The sequence below is a fragment of the Nyctereutes procyonoides genome, unplaced genomic scaffold, assembly GCF_905146905.1.
Source record: "Nyctereutes procyonoides isolate TBG_1078 unplaced genomic scaffold, NYPRO_anot_genome, whole genome shotgun sequence".
Classification (NCBI taxonomy): domain Eukaryota; kingdom Metazoa; phylum Chordata; class Mammalia; order Carnivora; family Canidae; genus Nyctereutes; species Nyctereutes procyonoides.
In genome coordinates, this window is record NW_026575144.1 from 14,634,201 (window position 1) to 14,649,576 (window position 15,376).

The 15,376-nt window shown below is 36.6% G+C and overlaps 1 protein-coding gene across 7 annotated transcripts in view; it reads right to left on the reverse strand.

Annotated features, from left to right (window-relative positions):
• Positions 1 to 3,170: 3,170 nt before the first annotated feature.
• ARID4B (AT-rich interaction domain 4B) overlaps positions 3,171 to 15,376 on the reverse strand; it is a 147,781-nt gene continuing 135,575 nt past the window's right edge. For 4 of the 7 annotated variants that reach the window (XM_055308831.1, XM_055308833.1, XM_055308832.1 and 1 more), the window contains 4 exons: positions 12,943 to 13,056; positions 10,481 to 10,696; positions 9,036 to 9,182; positions 3,171 to 4,926 (listed from right to left, as the gene is read on the reverse strand). In XM_055308831.1, coding sequence (XP_055164806.1) covers positions 4,799 to 4,926; positions 9,036 to 9,182; positions 10,481 to 10,696; positions 12,943 to 13,056 — 605 coding nt within the window. In that variant the 3' untranslated portion in view covers positions 3,171 to 4,798. Of the gene's footprint in view, positions 4,927 to 9,035; positions 9,183 to 10,480; positions 12,287 to 12,942; positions 13,057 to 15,376 lie in introns of those variants that run through there. The other 3 variants (XM_055308835.1, XM_055308834.1, XM_055308836.1) reach the window with 3 other exon arrangements.

Sequence of the window (15,376 nt, forward strand, 5' to 3'; positions counted from 1 at the left end):
GAGGGTTATCAAGATTATCAAGAAAGGTTACAGGGACGTCCGTTACACAGTATTAGCAACTGGTGAATCGGTGTGCAGCGTACGTGGGTATTTTTCGCATTGCTCTGGCAACTTTTCTGAAATTCGACACAATTTCAAAATTAAATTTAAAGCGGTGGAGGCCTCAGGCCGAACCTGCTGTTCCCTTGCTCTTCTACCAGATCCTTGGCACTCTTGCTGTTTTCCCAGCCCAACTTCGCTGACTCCTCTCCCTCCAACCCCATGCATTCCAGCCTTTTTTATTCCCTTACCCAAAATTATCCTCTTTAGTCATTTTCGCCTGCAAAATCGTGCCCATACGTCAAGGCCCAGCTCACACATCTCACATAAGAAAATTTCCCAGCTATTTACAAGATTTTCCCCCAATCCTTCATCTAGCTGCGTTAGTGTTATGTACTCTCTCTAGATGTCTAAATGGGTGTCTTATTTATCCTATTTCTGCATCTCTATTTGCTGCTGTACCTATTGAATGTTGGTAAATTGATTTTTATGTAGTAAAAGGTAAATATTATAGTTAGATAATTGAATTCAGAACTTTGATGGTAATATCGTACTGAATTTTGACTCTCTTAAAACAGACTTGCTTTCTGAAAGCTGCTTAACAGAAGTCACGGAGAATATATTTCATAGACCGCATCAGAAAAATTAATGAAAAAAAATCCTCATAATATTCATCTGCTTGGGCCTGGTTTTTGAGTCTCTTTTAAAAGGTTTCCCGTAACTGTGATCTTTCACAAAAGATGAGACAGACCTAACTGTGCCAATTTGGAATTCAAGTGTCTCCCTCCATCTATCCTGTACAGTCCAATGAAGAGATTCTACTCATTTTTTCCTTCAGAAGGTCTCCCAATCCCATTCCCTCCTTACTCTCTCTAGCATTTTTCCAAGAATCATTTTCTCTCTGTAGCACTGCAACTTCATCACATCTGGTCTTTCCCGACTCTTCCTCTCCACTGTTGCCTACGGTCTATTTCTAGATGAATCTCCCTCAAATGTTACTTCAAGGTTTGCATCTCCTGTGTCACCATCACATCTGTCATCACATGTCCTGTATACTAATTCACCACCCCTTTAAACTCTTATGCACTGGTTTTTCCTTACAGTATAGTTTAGCACATATTTAAGTCTTACATATATTACTTCCACAACTAAACCATGACACTATTCCTCCAGGAGATCACATCTAATATACACAAAACCCATTATGATGTTAGCCAAAAATCCGTAAATAGTAGGTGAAAATTGAAAGGTGGAGAAATGGACTCATAAAGAATGAAAGGTAGCACACATTTCTAGAGGAAAATAATTAGGATGAAAGAGGCTCTGGTTGGAGACTTAAACGATCCCCATTGCTGTTCAGAACTGGTTTTTAAGCCTTTGGAGATCACTTAACCGCTTTGAAAAGTTTAAAATATAAAGACACTTTTCATAGGAAAGCACAGTCAAGGGGTGCTTGGGTGGCTTGGTTGGTTAAGTGTCCAACTCTTGATTTCAGCTCAGGTCTTAATCTCACAGTCATGAGTTCAAGCCCTGTATCAGGCTCCACACTGGGAATCAAGCCTACATGAAAAAAAAAAAAAAAAGAAGAAGACAAAAACACTTTGTAAAAAATGTTAGTGGTCTTTATGTTTGCTGCTTCAGCTTCCCCAGTCTCCCCCAGGTTAAGAATATTAATAAGACCTCATTCTCAGCTTATTTCAGCAGGGGGGAAAAAAAAAAGTTTTGGAGAAAAAAAACCCACATCCTAATTTTACCATACACTGTAACTAGGTTGATAAAATATAGTTCAGGTGCCCAGATGAAAACGTTAAGTCAAATTCTGGTAATAACCATGAAATTCTCAAACTCTCCAGAGAAGCTGGGAAGAAGGACAGAATGGGCAGGAAGGCAGAGAGGCCCCAGATAGTAAATGTTGACTCCAACAAAGTTTAGAATTGTTCCCCTTTAGAGCACTATTTCTGTAACATGCAAAGTAGGTGATAGCAGTAGTTCCTTGAAAACCAAGGTGTCATGGTCAGGTAAGATTGATAACAGAAGGGTAAAGGAAGTTAGCCAGGTGTCTTCACAGGCCTCCTTAGTTTTGAATATGCTAACACTGAATCTCTGCAGAAAAAAGAGTGCTATATATGGCATATATATCTGACAATTGCCAAAGCATTTCCAGGAATCGGTTATCTAGGACTTCATTTTGGGAAGCACTGTTTTTCAGATTTTAAAATTCACCTCTTAGAAGTTAAGCAAATTTCTGTAAAAATAAAGGATCATCCCAAAGTCAATTTAAAACTACACATTTGAGCTTTTTAGGCCTTAAAAATTGTTTAAAGGATTGTCTCTTGATGGAAAGTTCATTAAATGGGGCAAAAATCCTAATTACCGATTTTTTAAAAGTGGAGAAAAGCAGTGGTTCTCAACTGAGACGCATATTAAATCACTGGAGACCTTTAAAGAAAGATCAATATCCAAGCACCATCCTAGACCAATTAAGTACGACTCTTTGGGGGGCAATAGCTGCCCCCCCCCACCATCTCCATGGGCACAATGGGAGTACGGACTATTGTTTTAACAATGTCCAGATGATTCCAATGTGCAGTGGGGCAGAGTGCACTAAAAGTAAAAGTCCAATGAATGAAATTACAAGACAGAAAAAGCAAAAAGCTGCTGGTGCAGGTTTCACATGTTAAAGGAAATAAATTTTTTCTTCTTTAGACAAACCTCCCAAGTCATAAATATTCATATTCAGACTCAAGCAAAATAGTCTATAGTGCATATAAACATATAAAAATGCCTAATAAATCCTGTGTCTGGTTAATGGACTTTTAATTTTAATAGGTATAATATTTCCCTTTTTGGCATGTCAGTGAACCCCTTTTCTGATAATACGGGCTATAGATGTATGTTCCAGTCAGTCATCACATATAGAAATGAACTAAAATTACTTAATCTTGGGCAGCCTGGGTGGCTCAGTGGTTTAGCGCTGCCTTCAGCCTGGGGCCTAATCCTGGAGACCTGGGATTGAGTCCCACGTCGGGCTCCCTGCATGGAGCCTGCTTCTCCCTCTGCCTGTGTCTCTCATGAATAAATAAAATCTTTTTTAAAAAAATTACTTTATCTTTTAGAAACAAAATCAAGGATTCACAAACTATGGCATTTTATTTCAGAGCCTCTGCTTACATTTGTACAATATATTACATAATTCTTCATTGTTTGCAGATCCTAATATATACTTTATAGCTTTTATTCTATAAGCTTTTTCTTCAACGTTTTGCTGTCAACAAATCTTTACAGTCCTGTACAAATTTGAATAACTTGAAACCATTTTCAACAAAATTAGTTACTGTAAGCACACACTACAAGACTGAAAATGCTTTTCTTAGAAAAGTTGAATGTAAAGGATTCTGACACGTTAGCATCTACAACAAAACGCTTCGAAATTCTCACGTCGTATTGCCAGAAAACAAATAAAACATGCCAGCCCCATCCAAAGAAAGTACACAGAACTACAATTAAAACGGTAAAACAGTCTGTACAGTAAAGTACTGTGTATTAACAGTGCCAGGTATTAAATAGCTTGAATGAACACATCCGCAATATACAAATGTCTTACAAAGGTGTAGAATTAAATACAAGTGCCAAACAGAACAGAGATTGGAATCATACAACATAAAGTCAATACAAGTGAAAACAATTTTGCGTTCATTTTGGATTTTATACAAGGCATTTAATTTTGTAGGCCTACCACTCCGATTAGCTATTTATACTTAAAATAACAACCATCCTTTTGAGACAGTTCATATCAACAACCTTGAAACATACTAATACAGTTTACTTGTTCCTGAAGTCCTCTTGTAGCTCATAATAAAATAAGCAATACAAATGAATTATCTGTATTTAAGGAAAAAGAAACATTTACAAGAAAACACAAAAATATAACTGTTATAATTCATTATGAATAAATATACACTTTGAACTGGCTAAGTACAATCTTTATACATTGTTTAAGATTTAATACAGTTTATTAGCCATTTTCTTTTTTCACACAATGTATTATATCAAAATTAAAAAAAAATACTGATTTATAGAAAAATGGCAAAGTACAGTAGTTCCATTCCAATTTGAAGGGGCATGAAAAGCCACTGCAAGACCTTTTAGCCTAATTCAAACCTGTAAACATGTTCAGTCTTTTTTAAAGAGAATCTTTAATATTTGGTTACCAGGATTGATGTCTAATATCCTGTTAACTGCAGGTTTTGAATTTATTACATGTGCTTGACTTATACAATTAAAGCCACCCTAAGGTGACTTGCTTTAAAAAACAATTAGCTCGTACAAATGAAAATAGGTTCATATTTTTTCATAAATAAATGGAAAAATATCAAATGTTCCAGCTTTAACAAAATACAAGGGAATACATATACAGTAAGTTATCTTAACATGTTCTGGCCCACCGAGTAACTATGCTTACTGTATTGTCTCTACAGGCAGTGAAAAGCCTCCATTTGCCACAGTGGAAGGCCTTCAAGTTACCAGACACACAATTCCCAGACAAGTTGGAAACAATTATTGCTTGAGGAAAAGCAGTTCATTGTACTTTTTCTTCATAAAAAAAGTGCACTTAAGTGCCAAGTCAGCTTGTCAAGAAACAATTTTTAAATATAAAATAGTGCTTGTCTGATTTTTTTTTTTGTGCCACTGTGCAGTATAAAAAAAGACGTGGCCCTCAACAGCCATTAAGTGCAAAGTGCTTTAGCAAGTCCTGCTGTCACCTGCACTCAACTGACATTCCATTTTGTGATGCGCTGGACATTGACGGTTCAGCTAGGGTTAACATAACAGCAGCTGTTATGGAACTGGATGAAGGGGAAGAAGAGGATGAGGATGTAGCAGCACCTGAGGAAAGGAGAAATCAAACCAGAGACTTAAATAAATGTTTATACAAGAACAGAAAGAAAGCAAACACCAGTCCACTGGACTAAAATCACTTAGTTTATAAGAGCAGTCCGCAATGTCACAATACCATAGTATCAAAAAAGGAAAAACGAGTGTATCTCAAGTAGCTAGACCACGTGTCAAAAAGAACTTTAAATCCAATAGGAAAAATCTGTAATCCCTCCAATAATCCCTCCAAAAATAATTTCCCTCCTACTAAGTCCTGCATCTTCCAGTGTTTGGAGTTTCTTATGAATTTAAATGGTGATGAAAATGGGAGGCTAATTGCTTCTTCCAGTTGGAACAAAAGGGACCACAGCTCAACTATAGCATTTTCCTATACTTTGTTTACAAAGCAAATGATAAATTTGTTATTTTCCTCAGGGAAATTCTCTCCTTGTTATAGATCAATTATTTGGGGGAAAAATGTTATAATGAATACATGCACAAGGTAAAAGAAACTCCTTCAGTACAGGAATATAAGGTAGAAAAGCAAATCTCATCAAAAACCCTCCGTAAGTCCTCCAACTTCCACTTCCCCCTTGTTACCAGTTGCTTCATTGTCTTTAAAACTCTAGAATAGGGGCTGGCAAATTATAGCCCCCAGGCCTAATCTAGACCACCTGTTTCTGTTAAGAAAAACTTATGGAAACAGCCATGCCTACGTGCTTACATCTTGCCTATGGTAGATTTCACACATACAACGGCAGGGTGAAGTTCTCAAGAGACCAATTGGCCCTCAAAGCCCAAATTATTTATCATCTGCCTCTATGGAAAATGTTTCTAGCCCCCGTTCTGTAAGAATGTTATCTCCAGAAGCTAGAGATATGATATGCAAATTTACTATGTGCAGCTACAACTCTACTTGAAAAACACAATCATAGTATATAGTGTTTGATTCTTGATTTTTCTTTTTAAACAATCTGTCTCAGGAGATTGTTACATATCGATACATATATAAATCTACCTCTTTGTCTTTTCAAAGTTGAATAGTACTCCATTATATTTATGAATTGTAATATTTAATTTTTAGTCTATTCCTGTTACCAACAAAAATGCAATGAACATTTTGAGCATTTTATTTTTTTTTCATTTTGAGCATTTTAAATAAAATTTTAAATGTCTACTTTTTCTTTAATGTATCACAATTTAAATAATTGTTATTATAAATATTATCACAACAAACTTCTTTATGGTTACCATTTTTCCTTGAGACCTATTCTTAGACCTGGAATTAGCTAGTTCTCCAAATACCTAATTAAATTGTTTTCCAAAATAATTGTGCCAATGCTTCCAGCAATGTATATGAATTAAAATATATTTTCCTAGCACTGGTTTCAGTTATACATTTTGAGTGTGGGGATGGCTAGTAATAGTATATTTGGTTTGCTTTTCTTTGACAACTAGGATAGTCATTTTCTGACTGATATTTTAATAGTATTTAGGAACTGACTTTTAATGCTAACACCCCAGAGAAAGCATCCATTAATCAGAATCACTTGCTATAGAGAATCTGTGGTGACACATACACAAAACACTGTTTTTAGAGGAGCAGTTTCTGGATAGACCTCTTATTACATAAAAAATACTCTAAAAAGGCTTAGATGACTTAAGAATAAGGAGCTCTAGCATAAGGATTTAAATAGTATGCTTAAAACTGATTTTTTAATTATTTTTAGATGGTTGCATATCAAATAGAATCCTGATCCCCTTCCTTTGACAGAATGTTTCTGTATATACTTTCTATATATTAGCATTTCTTTTCAAATTACTCCATAACCCAGTCTTTCAGCCAGCACACAAATTAAAAAGCCTAGACAAAGTTGGAAAGAGTTATAGGACTTATCACAACAGAAGAAGAGGGATGGAAGTATATTCCTCTGAAGAAAAAAAAAATGAAATCAAAGTGCTTCAGAGCATGAGAACAGTGGAAAAAGAAGAGGGTCAGGGAGGAAAAATCATAAGCTTGCAATGACACTGTCCCTCCCCCCATCTCTAATGTCTCCTTTCTGCATTCACTACAAAACCTGAGATTTTCCTAGGGCTCCCTTTTTCCTAGGGTCACCATCTCGACCTCCTCACCTCCCCCTATCCCAATCAGCTTTAATCCAGCTTCTCCACTGCCACAGTTCACAGTAAATGCTCTTGAAAAGGTCACTAGTGATTCCAATATTGATCAGCCACTGGCCACTTCACTGGCCTTTCAGCAACATTTGACATAAATGAGCACTCTCCTCTTCCTCAACTGTTGGCCAGCCTCTCCTGGTTTTCTTCATATACAGCTACTCCTCAAGTCTTGCTACTTCAATCTTTTCCCTCTCAGCACTACTCCTAAAAGTGGGCTTGCCTCCACTTTCCTTCTTTTGTACTCACGTTTATTTTCTAGGTGATTTTCTCAAGTACTGGGGCTTAATAAACCACTTGCGATAAGAACTGTACTCTAGCTATGCCAGTGACTCTCTAGTCCTGCCTTCTCCCTTGAGCTACACACTTACATATCCTACCCTCTACCCAACATCTCCATCTAGATGCACAATAGGCATTTCAAAAAGTAACATGGCAAAGGAGCACCTGGGTGGCTCAGTCGGTTAAGTGTCTGACTTTGGCTCAGGTCATGATCTCAGAGTTCTGGGATCTGAGCACAGTTCAGGACTCTCGGCTCAGTGGGGAGTCTGCTTACCCCTCTCTGCCCCCTCCCCTCGCTTGTGTGCACATTCTCTCTCTCAAATAAATAAAATCCTAAAAAAAAAAAAAAAAAAAAAAGTAACATGACAAAAACAAATTATGTCTGATCCTTTCTGTGTTCCCCAACCCTTATCTTTTTTAGGTCTTCCTCTTTAGGTCTTCTTCATATCCAAAGTCAGCACCAAGTAGCCGTGTGTTCCAGCTGAAAACCTACAGGTCATCTTGCTGCTTCTTCCCTCCACCTGCACCGAATCCATCAGCGAGCACTGTTAACCCAGCATGCAGTCCAGAGCACTGTCACTCGCCCCAAGAAGCCACTGTAAATTTAACATCTCCCTAACCGATATTGCTTCCCTCTACCACTGCCCATCTAGAGTTTGCTTTTCACATAGCACATAGCAGTGATCTTTAAAAACTATAAATAGACCACAACATTTTCCTGTTTAAAACTTTCAAATAGCTGTCCATCTCACTTAGAATACAATCTAAACCTGTCATCCTTGCCTACAAAGCCCCACAGGATTTGGCTTCTGCCTACCTAGATTACGTTTCTACCACTTTCACCACTGTGATTTTCTTTCTGCTCCTGAAGGCACCAAGTGTATTCCCACCTTAGAGCAGCTGTTTCCAGCCTGGGGTGCAATTTTGCCCCCTAGAGGATATCTGAAAAACATCTGAAGACATTTCTGTTTGTCACGACTGTGAGGCTCGGGCTATTGGCACCTAGTGGGTAGAGGCCAGGGCTGCTGCTAACCCATCCTACAGTGCACAGAACAGCCCCCCACAGCAAAGAATTATCTGGCCCAAAATGTTAAAAAAAAAAAAAAAAAAAAAAAACAAAATTAAACAAAAAAACCCACACCTCTATCTTAGGGAATACTTGCTGTTCTCTCTGCCCAGGACTCTCTAATGCACTGAATTCTGTCTCCCCAAATTCTATGTTGAAGCCCTAACTTCCAATGTGACAGTATCTGGAGGTAAGCCATGTATCTCCTGCCTGTGGTACTTTATTATGGCAGCCCTGGAAGACTAAGAGAACTCTTTTCCCTCAGATTTAGCTTCTCTCACTTCCTCTGGTCATTCAGGTCTCAATGAAATGTCCCGACCACTTGTAATCTAACACATCCAATCCCTGGGTTAACATTATTCTCTTCACAGTGTTCTTCACTATCTGAAATCTAATTTGGGTTTTTTGAGGCAGATTATAAACTCCATGAAAGTGAACATTGTGATTTGAAATAATTTTTTTCTTTAGATAAAATTTTCCATTTTATGTATGAGGAAAATAAGACAGATTAAAGGACTTGCCTAACAATACACAGATGTAAACTCAAGAGTCTAACTGCAGTCATAAATTGCTTGTTTAAGTAAGGTTAGTAACTTACTTTCTCTCTCTTTCTTCTTTAAACGCTTTCTCCTCCGATCGATGGAAGCTACTTCAGATTTTAATGACAGATAATGTTTTCTGATTTCCTGAAGTTTTTCTTGAAGAATTGTGATGCGTTCAGCACTTGTCATATTTTCCAGGTCCGCTGTGAATTTAAACGTTTCATCAATACATATTTTTGAACAAAACTGTAGCACATAAAAGCAAGCATATAGTGTGGTTGCAGTAAAAGGTCAAGACAGATGAACTAAAAATAAGGCTTATGGATATTGTTTCCCTGAAAATTTTTTTTCTTAGCCTAGAACATAATGAGCTATGCCTATTTAGGGGCACCTGGATGGCTCAGTCCGTTGAACATGTGACTCAGGATCTCAGTATAGTGGGTGCAAGTCCCCTGTTGGGTGCATCTTACTTAAAAATCTTAAAAATTAAAAAAAAAAAAAAAAAAAAGGAAAAGCTATGCCTATATATGCTTGTAACATAATACATGTTGAATCTGTTGAATAAATGCGTAAAATTCAAAACCTTGGTATCCAAATACATATGCTAAAAATTCTATCATAAGTATCAAATACATATGCTAAAAATTCACATACAGTATCACAATATATCACTAAAAATCATACTTAGATAAGTTTTTGTCTTTCAGCCTCTTCTTGTCCTCTTTTTTGATTTTTATGAGTTATGTATAACTTTTGTTTTTTGCGTATGTATAAATTTATAAATTTTAAATAGTAGGAAAACTTTAAAAAAGCTCTAAAAAAAGCAGTTTTCAATTTCCTAAGAATATCTCCATGTGTGAAAAACTCTGGGGTAATCTTTTTCAGGAAGTTTTTATTATGTAGATTTCTCATGTAAGCTAAAGTACACAGAATAATAATGCCATCCACAAACGAACATTCAGCTTCAGTGATTAGCATTCATGGCAAATCTTGTCTCTTTCTACTCCACTGATAACTCCCACCCCCAAGTGCAGATTATTTTTAAGCAAATTTCTAACATCTTATCATAAATATCTATCTAGTCGATGTTGATATTTGTCTGAATTGCCTTGAAATTTTTCTTTTCGAAACTTGTTCATGCAAATCAAGATCCAAATAAGCTCTCTACACTGCCATTGGTTATGATGTCTTAAGTTTGGTTATAGCCTCTTTTTTGGAGTTATTAGCCTGAAAAGCATTACTAGGCTGAAGTTTCTTCCTCTATTTTTTTTTAAGATTTTATTTATTTATTCATGACACACACACACACACACACACACAGAGAGAGAGGCAGAGACACAGGCAGAGGGAGAAGCAGGCTTCCCACAAGGAGCCTAATGCAGGACTTGATTCTGGACCCCAGGATCATGCCCTGAGCCAAAGGCAGATGCTCAACCGCTGAGCGACCCAGGTGTCCTGAAGTTTCTTCCTCTTCATTGTCAATATACTAAATGTCACTTACACATCTGAAAACTCCATTTGTAAACTTTGGGTAATCGATTACTGGGTTCCTTGAGATCCGGATCTTTATCTCCATTCTTTCCACATTTTCCTGGGGACTGTGTCCTTGCAGGAGATTTGGTACTGTGAGACTTCATTCCAGTGGAAACTGATTTGACCGGCTGACTCTTAGTTACACTTTCTCCAGCAGAAAGTTCTTCACTATCACTACTATTTGCTGAAAGAAAAATTAAAAGAAAAGCATTAGTAAACCAAAAAATAACAAAAAACTTGTTACAGATTTTAGTGAACAATTTAACAATTTAAATTTAACATTTTCTACTGAAGTGAGTACCTTGCTTTACAGATCCTGCCTAGAGACCTGAAAAGTCATCATGTACAAATACAGCAGCATCTCAGTGAAGGACAACAAAACCAAAACCAATAAATTCTTACCTGAATTGCCAATAATATATTTTTTTAAATCATTCAAACTAATCTTCCATTACACCTGATAGATTGCCAATGTATCATAATTATATATTTGAATGCGTTTTTATTCTATTCTGTTACTATATGAAAAACAGAATACAGCATTTTTAAAATGACTCATTGTAAGAACTTAATTTTAATATTTTGGGTTGTATACATATCATGTTCATATAATACTTTTCCTACTCCTCTGGCCATAATCAAACAATGATATATAATCATGAAATTCAATAAAAAAAATTCTTTGGGTTCCCAAACTCTAAACTTTAATGTGTACATGATTTTCTCCTTAACTAACTCCTATATCATAGCATGTTGACTAAAATAAACCATCAATTCAACTCTGGTAAATATATTCAGTATGAATATTTCACAAATCTATGTAATAACTGTGTTACATCTGCCTCTGCTGATCAGTCTCAGTTCTCCAATAGAAAGGCTTAACCTTGCCAGTTTACCATGTGAATAAGTGATGCGGATTGATATTTCCGTGAATTACCACTTCCTGGACACAAAGTATTATCTTAGATTCCATGGGTTGGTTCCACTTTACTGAATTATTCTCAAGAGAATGGTTTCCTCATTCTGATGTACCAAGCCTTTGGCCCAATAATTAAAATGGGAGAATATAATTAACTATATCTGCTACAGAACAGTTATAGAATACAATCAAATATAACTGATGTACTCAAAATTATAGGAATACATTAAGTGACTTGTTGAAGATGAGCCCTCTTAGGAAATGTCATTTAAACGGTAAAGTCTTTAAGACAAAAATATCACTGTGTAGTAAGTAACACTTTAAATATCCTGTTTGATATTCCAAGTAATTGATGATCAACTTAGCATTTATTTATTGTTTCGTTATTTAACAACAGCTACCCCCAAGAAAAGCATAGTTAGGCTTTCAAAGCCTGAAAAGTATTCTAGATAGAAAAGGTACACAGCAACTCCTCCCACTGTGGTGTTTGGAGAATGAAGAAACGCCACCACTCCTTTATAAAACACATCTTAAACGAATCCCCTCCCAACCCCACCACTGCTGCTCTGGAACCCCTGGCAACTCCTAGCTAAGCCACCCAAGGCTTGGCCCCACTCTGATGCAGTGGTCTGCCTCAGCCTGGCTTTCATGGCCTTGCTGAGCACAGCCGCCCGGGGCCCCGAGGGACGCCATATTCACCGCCTGGAAGTCATATGGGCTCAGCAGAACCTCGGGGAGCTGGCCGCATAACCCTTTTCTGCACTGAAGTGCAGCCAAGCCGGCCGATAGCAAAGGTCAGGCAGTGGAGGTGGCAGGAGTCTCCTGGAAGAGCAGCAGGAGGTCAGTGTGGGGCACCTGAAAAAAAATTCTTTACATATTTTCTGCTTCTCACTTTGTCTACAAAAGAGAGATAAAATGTGCAGCTCTCAGGAGAAATACAGTATATAAATTCCTGTTGGTTGACAAACAGAGCCATTACTAAAGTTAAATTTTTAGTATTGTTTATATAGCTGCTCTTGGGACACACAGTTTGGGGTACCACAGATAAATGTAGTAGACTGGAGTTGTTAGAATTACAGCTCTAAAGCTATCTTGATTAATCTCTTTCAGTCTGATTTTGCCTTGAAGAGTTACAAAGCAATCAATTTCATTGTAATAAAAACAATATATAATTGAAAGTATTTTCAATTATATATGGTACATATAATGTTAAGTGGAAAGAATGGGTGGGACATAACACTAACAAAGATGTTGAACTTATATTGGCTATTATTTTAAAGAGGATTACCTGATCATTCATCAGCAATCAATACCACTGTTGAATAACACCAAACTGCTTAATCCTAGAATTTACCTAGGATCAGAAGACTTCTGTGTGACTTTTTTGAGGGCAGAGACAAAACCAAAATATTTAACTATACCATATCCTGAATACCCTTTTCTTAGTGGGGGGGAAAAAACCGTATCTGCCATTATTTATATATTTAAATAACGAGAGGTTTCACACTTACTGCCTTTTCCCTTTTTTTTGTTGTTTACCACTGTTGCTTTATGGCTTCGTTTCTGCTTTTTTGATGAACTTCCTCCTCCCTGAGATTCTTTCCCTCTTTTCTGACCTGTACAGGCTATGACGGGAAAGAAATTATTAAGTAACACAAAGTAAAATTAAGCTTTCCTAGGTATAAATTAATTCCACAGTTTAGAAGCAGAGAACAACTCTGAAACTATGCACATTCTTTATGAGAGGTACAATTATCAAAGAAATTACTGTAATTTTTAGAATTACTTATCATTAATGAACTGAATTACTACACATAATAGAAGAGTTTTTAAAAAGCAAATAAAGTAGGTACATCCATCTTAGAAAAATCAGATAAAACTAAAAACAGTTCTCAAAATAGTACTGGAAGTTTATGAGTCTAGTAATTCAAAAACAGGTAAATGCTGAAAATAAAAACTGAAATTTGTTAAAATTCAATAAAAGCAAAATAAATATTAAGATTGAATTACAGATGAAAATATTAATGCTATACATTTTAATGATATTAATTTTTAAATTTATATTAATGGGATAAATTTTAGTAATTCACGCTTAGTTATTTTACCAATTTATTTATTTCACCAATAACCTCACTGCCAGAGCACTGGTTGACACATATACCATTTACAAATCCAGCATAGTAATTCTGAGAAGTATTTCATCTTCTTGGCAGGAAATTATCCCGAAACATCATAAATGTCTTCCTCTTTAAGAACTAGCCCACATCCTACATCTTCACTAAGACCTTCCCTTCATTAACAGTTTCAGGACACTTTTCTATAGTGTTAACTTGGTCCTCAGCATCTGCTGTGTTTCTAAGTATTTCTAATTATATGTACCATCTACCAGACTTCTTCAGAGATTAATAAAGTCCCATCTCTACTCAGTACAATGTCAGATACTGTAATGACATATAAATATGATTAAGAAAAAACTATGCATGCTTGCTACAAGAAACATTTCTTAGTCCTGTTACAAATGGTAAAATCAGTCTTGAATATATAAGATGGGCTTCCTTGGTCAAAAATGGAATAAGCTAGGGGTGCCTGGGTGGTTTAGTCGGTAAGTGTCTGCCTTCAGCTCAAGTCATGATCTCAAGGTCCTGGGATTGAGTCCTGTAACAGGCTCCCTATTCAGTGGGGAGCCTGTTTCTCCCTCTCTCTGCCGCTCCCCCTGCTTGTGCTCTCTGTCAAATAAACAAAATCTTAAAAAAAAAAAAAAAAAAAGGAATAGGCTATTAACTGTTTTGTTTGCAACTTCCTAAATTTTTAAATTACACCTTACTGATAACTTTTCCTAATGCTATTTTATTTATTTATTTTTTAAGATTTTTATTTATTTATTCATGAGAGAGAGAGAGAGAGAGAGAGAGAGAGAGAGAGAGAGGCGCAGACACAGGCAGAGGGAGAAACAGGCTCCATGCAGGGAGCCCCACGTGGGACTCAATCCCAGGTCCCCAGGATTAGGCCTTGGGCTGAAGGCGGCACTAAACTGCTGAGCCATCCGGGCTGCCCTCCTAATGCTATTTTAATATAACAATTTAAATGAAACATAAAGAGGTTATTAAAGTAATGACTATATTGAAGCACAGAGTTTTAAAAATAATTGCCAGGTTTCTCCCTAAAAGAGTGTTAATTCTGAAGCTTTCAGGTGCAAGAAATAAAAAGCTTAATGTGAACTAATTGGAGGGAAATCCTAAATTTAAGTTGTAAAACTTCCATTTTTACTTTTGCTATAATGTGAATTCTCTGACATTGGTAGACAAATTTCTTAAAATGAAGCCATATGAAATCGGTGCTTAAGAATTTATTTTAAAGAGAGATCAAGCGGCACCTGGGTAGCTCAGTGGTTGAGTGTCTGCCTTTGGCTCAGGGGGTGATTCTAGGGTCCTGGGATCAAGTCCTGCATCAGGCTCCCTGCGGGAAGCCTCTTTTCCCTCTACCTATGTACCTGCCTCTCTCTGTGTCTCTCATGAATAAATAAATAATCTTTAAAAAAAATAAAGAGAGATCAATTCTAAAAAATATTTTATGCTTTGATTTCATAAAGCAGATGGTCTCTATTATCCTAAATTTGGGAGTATTTCTTCAGTTGAGTACTTTTTAACCTGGTCAAGATCAAGATTCCAAAAAAGGCAGTGCTTAGTCAGTCAAAAGACTATTCTAGCTCTTTTCCATGGAACACATACTGTAGCTATATGCATGAATGTGAAAACATAATGATGATCCCAACTGAATTGCAACTATATTTTTAGTTAATATTTATTTTTATTATTATTTTTAAAGATTTTATTTTTTATTCATGAGAGACAGAGAGAGGCAGAGATAGAGGCAGAGACATAGGCAGTGGGAGCAGAAGTAGGCTCCATGCAAAGAGCCCGATGCAGAACTTGGTCCCGGAACTCC